General features: G+C 33.9%; 1 protein-coding gene and 1 pseudogene across 1 annotated transcript; one reads left to right on the plus strand and one right to left on the minus strand.

Moving 5' to 3' along the window:
• The first annotated feature begins 2,028 nt into the window (after nucleotides 1-2,028).
• On the plus strand, nucleotides 2,029-6,482 carry LOC114406880 (VAN3-binding protein-like). Its single transcript, XM_028369726.1, has 7 exons — nucleotides 2,029-2,452; nucleotides 2,815-2,940; nucleotides 4,422-4,857; nucleotides 5,321-5,563; nucleotides 5,656-5,705; nucleotides 5,791-5,848; nucleotides 5,938-6,482. Exons 1-7 carry the CDS (start codon nucleotides 2,111-2,113, stop codon nucleotides 6,150-6,152), a joined length of 1,470 nt encoding a protein of 489 aa, XP_028225527.1. The 5' UTR covers nucleotides 2,029-2,110; the 3' UTR covers nucleotides 6,153-6,482.
• Nucleotides 6,483-6,895: 413 nt separating this feature from the next.
• On the minus strand, nucleotides 6,896-8,822 carry LOC114405528 (annotated as a pseudogene).
• Between the last annotated feature and the right edge of the window lie 3,098 nt (nucleotides 8,823-11,920).

The raw sequence follows: 11,920 nt of genomic DNA on the forward strand, positions 1-11,920 counted from the left end.
GTTTTATAACCTGTTAATTCTAGTAGTTTTTTTATATATAAAAAAAAATAGGTGAAACTTTCTACTCTAAATTTGATACGGTGACACTTGTGCTAAAAAGTTTTACTTGTCACATTTCTTTTTAATAATAGACATGTATGAAATATAAACGAAATCTATATAACAATGGATATAATTTAATTGTCTGAATTTGTGAAAAAAAGATTTAGGTTTGATTCCTTGAAAGGAATAATAAATCTTAAATGTAATTAAATTTTGAACCAAATGATTACCTGTTAATAAAAAAATTGACATGTACATAACCAAGTAATCAATCTCTAGGATACTTGAAATACTTAGATTGTTCAACTTTGTAAAATTCTTGGATTCAATGTTCAAATGCTTCAATCTCATTCTGAGACACTATTTTATAAAACTATTTGAGGGTTCTATACACGTTATAAATGTACCAGTTTTATCATCTATAAAAAAAAATTGTAGTATGAAGAAGTATCTTAACATTAATACCAAATACTAATAAACCTTTAAGCATTCTCGTGACGGTTTGAACGATGTTAAAAAGTTAAAAGCATTAGATTTAACTCAATTGCTTTGCTTAAGGTTACATGTTGTAGAGAAAGTAGTACAATCATGGCACCCTCCAAACGTGGCCCAAGTCATTAGGCTGTCTCGCATTATCTTTTTGTCTCATGCTTATAATTATGTCCGCTCTCATCTTAGATTTCTTCATGCAACCTTTGGGATGCGAGTAAATAGTAAATACACAAACCATTCCGCTAGATTCCTTTCTCCTCAATATCTATGACATCATACTGTCAAATATTATTGTCACGTGAATCAATCACTAATAGCTCGTTGATACCGTTTTTTTTTAATACAAGAAACATATGAAGTATGAACAATGCTCTTGTTATACGAAGGGGTCATATTTTAATTAAATAAATACTAACACGATGTGTGAGAGGAGAATCCCATGTCTGTTTCTATATACTAACACTAATTTTGTAGATATATTATATCTATATGTGGTTAAGAGACAAATCGAAGTGGCGCCAGTAAAGTATATATCAATGTGTGTGAAAATATTGTGGAAATCCCGCACATGTATGTATGAATAAGATTGGTTTTCTGTTTGGGTGTTTTATTTAACTTCGAGAATAAATTCAGTTTAAAAGTATGTTTGAATATTAAAACTTTATTGGACAATTCGGTTTTATAGAAATAAGAAACTTAAGTTCAACAAAAAAATAATTATAAATTTTAACAAAAACATGCATATTGTATATGTACAGTTCATAATTGTCCATTTTTTTTTACTTTACTAATCAATTTCAACATATTAAAATTAGTTTGGGTAGAATAAACTGCGTTTGCGAATTGCGACATCGAAAATTAATTTTGTGAAAGATAAAATTGATTTTCAGAAATGTGAACATTTTGAACTTTCTTATTAGGAAGAATTAATTTTGAGCGCGATCAGCTATAGTTTATTTGTGCTATTAAAGTAATTATATTTTCCCAATAAATAAAGTCATTTTTTTCCAATTCACTTTTAAAATATAATTAATATCCAAATATAAATTAATGAGAGGGATTGGTTTAGTACAAAAATAGAGGTTACTTGTTTGAATCCCGTGAAGAGATAGTTTTTGTAGAGTTTAGTAAAAACAATTAAGCAATCCAATTATAATTATACAATAAGAAAAAGGGTTATACATATTTGTTATATTGTATGATAATTGAAGGTGATCTGTGATCAAACTCTTAAAAGGTCAATTATACTCTGAGCAAAGGAAGAGAGAAATAGCGAGATTTGGATAATTGGATTGGCCGTGGTCAGTAAAGTAAAGTAAATCGATAAATATAATTAAGCATTAATAATGCTTGACGACAAAAAGTACTTGACACTTTAACGTTTGCTGACACGTGATTCAGTGATTGCCAACTTCATTAGCATTTTAAACATTCTCAATTCCCACCTCACCCAAAAACCAAAGTATGTTACTATATATTCATGTTGCCACAACTTGTTCAAATCAAAAAACACAATAATAATAATAATAATAATAATAGTAGTAGTAGTAGAAATAGTTCCCACCTCACCTGACACATGATGGAACCAAAGTGCACCTTAATAAACTGTCGCCGGCCGGAGTTCGTTCCGACCCCTCTGCCGGAGAGTCCTCGAGTGCCAATGGAGTTTCTGTCACGCTCATGGAGTGCCTCTGCCCTTGAGGTCTCCAAAGCTCTTGCACCTCATCACTCTAATTCCAACAACAACACTTCTTCCATTCCAGAAGAAACTTCTGTTTCTGCTCCCAACCACAACAGCAACAACTCTTTTTCTGAGGACTTCTCCACAACCATTTCTTCTAAGAATCAGTTCTCTTTTGCTTCCTCTGCCACCTCCCAGCTCGTCCTTGAACGCATTATGTCACAGTCCGCAAGAGAGGTGCTTTTAAATGTTACTCTCTCCGATTCTCTTTTAAATTTTTTCTTTCTATTTATCTGTGTTATTTACAAACTTCAAAATTACATTAATTATTCTTTTATCTTTTTTACTTGTTTTCTAACATTTAATCATTTTACACGTGCATTTACTCTTGAATGAGAAAAAAAAAAACCCTGACAAATTTAGAATCATGAAAATTTATTATATTTCTTGGTTTCTAGTTTCTATATAACAACCTTAAACAACGAGTAAAAAAAATTGGAGAGAATATATGAAACTCGCTACGTTCTTACGTATATATATACATTGTTTTTAATCTTGGTGTCTACTTTGAAGTTGTTTTATTATTGACTATGTGACAGGAAGTGTCTCCATTAACTTCTGGAAGATTATCTCACAGCAGCGAGCCTTTGAATGGTGGTGGTTCCTTAACCGGAACAGATAGCCCTCCGATTTCACCTTCAGATGAATTCGACGATGTTGTTAAGGTATCATCATCTCACTCACTCTCTTACTCTTTTCTTTTTTTTCTTTACAACAAGTGGGGTGGGGCCCAATGGAGCGAGTTGCTTCCACTCTCACATGTGCAATAGTTTTTGTTTGAGAAAGAAAAGAGAAACGAGAAGCATTAGTAGGGTGTTTAAAAATGAGTGAATGTTTATTTATCTTTGAGGAAACTCTCACTTTGGTTAATCTATTCTTTTAAAGAAAATCAATTTAGTAAATTATATAATTTTTTTAATGTGGAGAATACTGCATTTGTTTTGTCTTCTCTGATTAGTCTTACAATCTTACAATACAAGACATGCAAGAAGATTCTCTTCTTAAAAGACACAGAAAGGAAATAATAAAAAATGTAAAAGTTTTGCAAAGAAAAAATTGAGGGACCCATCTGTGTTCCTATAGGGTGGGGATTCAGTGCTGTTTATAGCTTATGTAGCTCCTATGGTGTGTGTGTGAATGCGTAGAAGAAAGGTTTCTTCTGTTCATAAAAATACTAGTAACTCGTTGGGACTTGGTGCTTTCTGCTTTGAGGGGAGAGTTTAATCACTTAGGATCAACTTTATCTTCCCCCACTCTGCTTGGAAAATGGACTGTGAAAAGAAAGGGGAAAAAGTGGGAACTAGAGCTGTGAAGATGAATTAATGAGGGTCATGAATGAAATTTTACATTTTGATACCGGCAAAGTTCTGAATGCTGAAGTATGTAGTGTTGTGTGTGATGGTGTTAAATGTTAGTGATGTTATGTGTTCAAGTCAACTTGCCGGATTTGTTGATTCTCTGTTTGCTTCAGAACAGGACAATGATGTTGCCTGCACAGTGCTCTTATCTCTACATTCACGCAATCAATTTCACCTTTTAGTCTTAGTAGGCACTAGGCAAAGTGTTGTTGAATTGGCCTTAGAAAGAACAAGAAAGGAAAAATATCTTGGTTTTGTTAATTTATGTTGGAGATACTATATAGGATGTATTGTCGTACCTTCGGTTTTGTTTGTTTTTCTTCACTGCTGAAACTAATCAATGAAAACTAACATAATGTGACGAGGAAAAGGCACGTGCCAGTGATTCGAGGGACAAGCCTTGAATGTTGTCAGCAGTCCTATGACAGTGTTTTCTTGAAATGAAAGAGGAAACAGCTCTACAATGTTAAACCAACACAAGTACACAACATGCCAGACTTACATTTTTTTTCTTTCTAAAAAAGGAAAATCAAAAGAAGTTAAACTTGAAATTACTCAAGGGTTAGGGTGTGGTTGGCTTAACCTTAGGTTGTTAGGTTGAAGGGACACACATTTTAATTCACTGTTTTGTGAGAAGTAGGAATTCAAAGCCTTCGATTCAAAGGTCCTTTGGGGACATCCCAACGGTAAACCAGACACGCACTTAGTATGTTGAACTTTTCACCTAGTAAAACTCATAGTAATGCTTATGGTTTAACCAACCTTAATCCTTATTAATGTGATTGCAGTTTTTTCGGGCAAACAATTCCATTCACCCTTTATTCAATGGTGGAAGAACCAGTGCAACCATTGGCAATGGCACGGCTTGCTCAGGACCTAAAACTGTTGGAAGATGGTTGAAGGAGCGAAGAGAAAAGAAGAAAGAAGAAAACAGAACCCACAATGCTCAGCTGCATGCCACTATTTCAGTGGCAGCAGTGGCTGCTGCTGTAGCAGCCATTGCGGCCGCAACAGCAGCTGGCTCATCTGCACCAAGCAAGGATGAGAAGATGGCAAAGACTGACATGGCTGTTGCTTCTGCAGCAACATTGGTTGCTGCACAGTGTGTAGAGGCTGCTGAAGCAATGGGGGCTGAGCGTGACCACCTTGCTTCAGTGGTTAGCTCTGCTGTGAATGTTCGTTCTCCTGATGATATCACTACTCTTACTGCTGCAGCTGCCACAGGTAGAGTTTTTGCACTCATTAGGAATCCATTTCTTATAATATTGGATACTTTTTAAGAACAAGAAATCATTATGGCCATTAGGTTAATAGGTTCTACTTTTCCTACAGTTGATACACCAAAATACATATGGAAGATCTTTGCAAAATGTTGGGACTTCTTTTTTATCTGCAAATATTAGTTTTGTTATAATGTTAATTTTTGTTGGCAAAGGAGATCAAACTCATAACCTTTCTCCTTTTCCCTTTTCCCTTAACCATTCAACCCATCTTATATCTCCAAAATGTTGAGACTTAACCATACAAAACGACTAATTAAGCTGTTTCAACTATAAAGAATCAACCAGAGTCTAATGTCTCATAGTTAATTAGTCCCTTGGGATCATAAGAATAAAATTGGCTAGTGTTCATGTTTTGGTCTCCTTATATTGACACAGCTTATGTACTTTTTGTCTTTCATATGCAGCTCTAAGAGGGGCAGCAACCTTGAAAGCAAGAGCTTTGAAGGAGGTATGGAATATTGCTACAGTGACACCACTAGAGAGAGGCATAGGGGGGATTGGACTATGTGGTAAAAGTATTAACAGCAATACCAGCAATACCAGCACTAGTGACAGTGGGGAAATTTTCAATGGAGAAAATTTTCTAGGGTCCTGCAGCCAAGAGCTACTTGCTAAGGGCAGTGAATTACTCAAGCGCACCCGTAAAGGTAGTATCAATCACAAATGCTGCTATTAGCACTGACTCGATCTTTTTCTTATTTTCAAAAATGATTAAACTCCATTTTGGTGGTAAATGCAGGTGATCTTCACTGGAAAATAGTGTCTGTTTATATACATAGAACTGGCCAGGTAAATTTTTCTTTTAAGAATTCGCAGCAGATGGAGTTGCCTTAATGTTCATTCAATTCAATCCCAAGGCTTGCAAACATTTCAGGTAATGCTGAAAATGAAGAGCAGACATGTTGCAGGAACCATTACCAAAAAGAAAAAGAGTAAGCAGCCATTAGATCACAATTTTGTTTTGCTAGCACTGAACCAGCCATAAACAATTATAAATAACTTGTGCTCTAAAATTCTGCAGATGTTGTGCTAGATATATGCACGGATTTACCAGCATGGCCAGGAAGACATCTTCTTGGCGATGGTGAGAAGCGACGGTACTTTGGATTGAAGACAGACGCAAGGGGGATTGTGGAGTTTGAGTGTCGAAATCAAAGAGAATATGACCTCTGGACACAAGGGGTTTCAAGGCTTCTTTCCGTTGTTGCACAAAGACAAAACAGATATGGAAATTGAACTTAATTCATCTTATTAATACCAACAGAGTCTAGCTAGCTATTGCTGAGTAATGAACTCAATTCAAACTATAATGTATTGAGATGTAATTTGCATGTGTTCACTGTTCAGCCTCAAACAATCATCATTAGCAAAGAGGACTCAAATGGACTTGATGAGTTACCCAAGAAAATACCATTTGCTATCTAAATTTGTATAATCGTAGGAGTATTTTTTTTCACCTCATAGACAATGCGTGTCAAGTCACCTAGAGCGAAGAATCGTGGCAATGTTGTCATACATTGTCATGGATAGCTTATAAATATAAAACGATTCATGAGTTTTATTCAACAACTTTAGCTTTTGAGAATTGTTTCTTGACTTGGCATTTAAGGTTTTATTGTCAAGAGTTTGATTTGATCTGCTGCTCCCCTTATTAATCTAAATATAAGATAAGCAACGTAGGAGAACTTCAGATTTTGGATAACTAGTTCACAACAATAATGAGATGTATGTGAACATGGGGAGGACTATTGAAAGTTGCAGTACAATTGAGAGCAGACAACCAACAGAGAAGAAATGGCTAGGATTTTCCACGCTATCACTGTAACTTGATTGCCTCTGAAATAGTGTTCGTTTGGACTTTTAAATAGTGTCAAAATCAAATACAGTTTCAAACTATATGGTACATCAAATATGTTAGTTATCACCTAGGCACAATAAAGCGAAGATAAATCGTTAAAGAATATACTATAACAGTTAAGTGAGAGCCAAAAAGAAGAAATGTATCAAGATGGTAAATGTATATTTACAATTCAGTGCAAAACACCAGCTTTTAGTCAACAAATTACCAACAGCGTGACAATTACAAGAAATTTACTAAAGAGACAACTTGATAAGTATTTTTTAACATAGCATTCTAGTTTCTTAAAGCAAACACAAAATGTACCAAGGCGAGGAATATATGCTACTAGAATTATGTCCTTAGTTAACAGCTCTAAAAATAGTAAGCAGAGAAAGGAAGAGATTGACGACATCTAAATACAAGGCGACCGAAGCCCATATGTACTGATCGTAGGTGTATCTCTCTTGATGAGGTTGTCTGTGTCATATAAGATGTAGCCACAAAATATAATTGATGCCAGGACCCCATAGATCATCGTAGAAATCCTACCCAGTGGAAGCAGAAGCTGCAAGGAAAGGAACAACACACTATAACATAATTACATAAGAGGGGCTAATAGCCCAATAGTATTATGCATAGGCTGTTGGCCTGTTGCTTCCTGTACTCTTTCAAAAATGTTTTTTTGACCTTCCGGATTCCGGCAGGCCGAAAGCAAGTGCATTTCAAAATGTAATTTTACATTTCGAATTGACTATTCCAAAAGGTAAACTGAGAAGTGCAACAAGCACAAAGGTTTCAGGACCCAAATACCTGTATAAAGGCAAAGAGCATAAGAACTAGCAAAGCTCCTAACAAGAAAGGCCCCAAAAAGTTGAAATCATGGCCTCTCTTTGCGGCCCAAAAGGTGTACAGAGTCAAGCTGACCACCACTATTGTAGTCAATATCACAGATTCCAGAATAATTCCCCCTGTATCCAGTTTCCAGCTTCATTTGAAATAAAATGGCAATTCTCACTCAAAAATGAAACTATTGATCACAAGCCACCATAAGAGACAGAAACAAGAATGCTAGGCTTCCAAATGTTCACTTTGCTGCATGCTTAGGGAGGCTAATAGACCTGCACAGTACCTAATGAGGTGCTTATGGCCTAAACTCTTGATGTTCTTGCTATTTTATCTTAATAAAGTTTCCACCTTAAAAAAATAATAAAAAGCAGTGTCATTGATGGTATTAAATTCCAGACCCTAAGCTAAAGTAACCCAAATGAAATTATAACAAGTTAGCAACAAACAGCCTTCCTGACATCCTCCTCTTCGTACGCCTAAAACATTAAATGCTATTAGATCGAATCACACACATACCAAGTAACCAACATGTAACCAAAGCAGACCACAAACAGTTTGCACGGTTCAAATCAATATGAACTTTTAATTATTATTTAAAAACAGGCTCATAATTATTGGTAAACGTACAAATGAAGCCTTTGTTTGTTTGTTTGTTTTAAAATTACAAAACCAATTCTTACACTTTCCCATGAAAAACACACATTCCACTATTAGTATAACTATGTGATTCAGATTAGTCTAAACACAAATTTTGGGCACTTTCATTGATTCAAAATCAATTCTACTAAACTTTAAACCAAAGGTCACGCAATGTATACAAACAGTCCTACTATCCGAATATATATAAAAAAATAACATTGTAGGTAACACACCGTACAATTACTTTTGTCTCTTTCTCACTTTTCATCTTTTTCGTATACAAACATCTCAAAAATACACCCCATAATCAAAGAAACAACTTTTTGTCATCCCATTTTAACGTTCACAAAAAACATTTTCCGCATACATTTGTCAACGAATTCTCACCCAATAATAAAGTACAAATCACAAATGATATAATTAACAAAAGAATATAATTCAAAAGAAGAGATCGAGAATGTTGATGAGATGCTACCGCTAGTAAAGGTGCAAGTCAATCCAACGGCAAAGGCTAACGTAACGGTGAAGATGAATAGAAGGATGTAATTGAGAGGGTGTTTCTGGTGGTAATACTGCAAAATTAAAAAAAAAAAAACAAAAAAAGTGAATTATAGTATTATAACATAAAACATTTGTTAAGAATAATATTACTTCTGGTAATCATATTTATAAGAAATAGTAGTATAAGAAATAAGTTATAATATAATATTTATTTCTTATAAATAGGAGTAAAGAGAGGTAGGTACTCATAAATGGAGCTAATGATGGTGAGAATCATCCCCACCTGTCAACCGTATGAGAATTCTTTACCAAAACACTAAATTCAAAGAAAGCACAAGATTTAATTTAGACAAAGAATTAAACAGATAAACAGATAACACAGAGAATACAAGACTCGTACGTAGGTAGCCTAAGCACTTTTTATTTCTCGTACTCGATCTACTTCGAATTCTTCCCACTCTACCACTTCTTACGTTACTTCCTGCCAGACTTTTTTATTATCATCACGTTATTATTATGAGTCTAATTGCCGCGCATGCCTATATCGTGAATTCGATTTTTATTTTATCACTATGCATTTTATTTTGAGTTTAATACTTGTATACAAATAAATTTTTACTTTTGGTTATCAAAATACATTTTCTAGCGGTTTATAACGGTTACAAAATATTAATTATAACTATTTTATAAAGGTTAATTACAATTATATTGAGATCCAAAAATAAAATATTTCTAAATTAGAGAGACGAAAACAAAATAGTGTTTCTTTTCTTCTTCTTTTTTTTACATTTTCATTTGATAACAAATTATAGTGTGTGATAAGTTTGTATTTTTACTATTAATTTTTAAAAAGATTTCTAATTTTAAAGGGATTTCTAATTGATTACTATTCTAAAAATTACAAAATATTAAAAGAAAATTAAAACTCATAATAAATAGTATTAATTTGAATAACATTTAACTTTTATAAACTCAATTGGTTAAATACTTTAAAATTTTTGCTTAATTACATTTTTGGTAACATTTCTATTACAATTTGACAAATTTTGTCTCTAAACTATTTTTTGTGCATTGAATTTGATCCAAATACGTCTTTGTTAAATCATAAATGATGTGATGACAGGGCTTGCTTACATGACTTTTTTTTACCAAAAAAAACATATAAAGGTACAAAGTGTCCCTGTTTTCTCTAGAGTAGTATAAGTCTAACAACTTTATTTTTAAAGAAAAGGTCAAAATAGCTATATTTTTTCAATTCCAACTTGATTTTCCTCAATTAAAAATGATCGATCTTCACTGGAAAATAGTGTCTGTTTATATACATTTAACAGGCCAGGTAATTTTTCTTTTAAGAATTTGCAGCAGATGGAGCTGCCTTAATGTTCATTCAATTCAATAACAAGGCTTGCAAACATTTCATGGTAATGCTGAAAATGGAGAGCAGACATGTTGCAGGAACCATTACCAAAAAGAAAAGAGTAAGCAGCCATTAGATCACAACTATGTTTTGTTAAGCATTGAACCAGCCATAAACAGTTAATAGCTCATAACTTGTGCTCTAAATTCTGCATATGCTGTGATAGATATATGTATGTAAGGATTTATCAGCATGACCAGGAGAATATATGGTGATGATGGTGAAAAGCGACGATTGAAGACATACTCAAGAGGGATTGTGGAGTTTGACTGTTTGAGTGTCAAAACCAAAGAGAATGTGACATCTGGACACAATGGGTGGGTTTCGAGGCTTCTTTTCATTGGTGCACAAAGACAAAAATATGCATATTATAACTAGAGAAACGATAATATATTAACAAGGTAAAGTATTCGTTCGAAAAAACCAACTATTTTACTTACACTGAAGTGTAGATAATATTCAGGGCAAAGTTCCATCTTTTAATCAAGAACTTAGCAGCAGTGTGACAACCACACGGAATTACTCAGAGATAACTACATAAAAACTACCCTATATCTTTTCACATAACATTCTAGCTAGTTCTTAAAAGCTACTAGAACTATGTCCTTAGTTAGCAGCTCTAAAAGCAGTAAGAAGTGAAACAAAGAGGTTGATGATGTCTGCATATAAGGAGACCGAAGCCCAAATTTGCTCTTCGTAGGAGAACCTCTTGATGAGCCTCTCAGTATCATAAATGATGTATCCACAAAACACAATGGATGCTCCGCACCCATAGATTGTCTGTGACAACTTACCTGGATAAAACATCTTCAAGAAAGGAAATGAACAGCACACACATATATAATAGTGGCTGATAGCGCAATGAATAGTAAATGCATAATCAAGCAGAAAGGTTAATTCATTACCAAAATATTATATATACCTGTATGAGGCAAAAGATCAGAATGGCAAGCAATGCTGCGAACAAGAAGGGGCCCAAGAATTAGAAGTCATGGCCTCTCCTAGCAGCCAAAAAGGTGTAGAGAGTAAGGCTCACCACCACCACCACCATAGTTAATATAGTAGATATCAGAATAATTTTCCCCGTATTCAGTTTCAAGCCACATTAGGAAATAATTAGCAATTCTGATAGCATTTTCGCTTAAAATCATGGGGCATTTTGCGAGATCGGTGTGGCAATACTCTTAATAAATATTCAGTTATTCACCTCCCCTATATATATGTAAGTATAAAACTTAGAAATGTTATCAGAATTCAGCAAACAGAATAACACGAAAACCAAGTAGCTAACCAACATGTAACTAAATTAAAGCAGAGCGCAAAACAGTTTGCACAGTTCTAAGATCAATATGTACTCTTTTTTTTAAATCATAGGTAAACATACACATGAAGCCCTTCTTTGCTATAAAGCTAAAAAATCAATTTTCAAACTTTCAATGAAAAACACACATTCTAGTGTAAACATGTGATTCAGATCAACTTAAACACAAATTTTGATTACTCTCAACAACTCTATTATTTCTATTTCTTGCTTTCGTACCTGTTCATTTTGTAGTATACAAAAATTGTTGGGAAATTTGAGGGGACTAAACACCAGAAAGATTTATACTAATGAACCATAAGCAATCACATACTTTAACCCAAAATCTCAAGGCTCTATGGGTTTTCTCCTCACTTATATGGTTCTCAACTTTTTCATTTTTATCCAATATGTGAGACTTCACCTCACACTTGTACTCCAACAAAAATATACCCCATTAT

The sequence above is a fragment of the Glycine soja genome, chromosome 3, assembly GCF_004193775.1.
Source record: "Glycine soja cultivar W05 chromosome 3, ASM419377v2, whole genome shotgun sequence".
NCBI lineage: Eukaryota > Viridiplantae > Streptophyta > Magnoliopsida > Fabales > Fabaceae > Glycine > Glycine soja.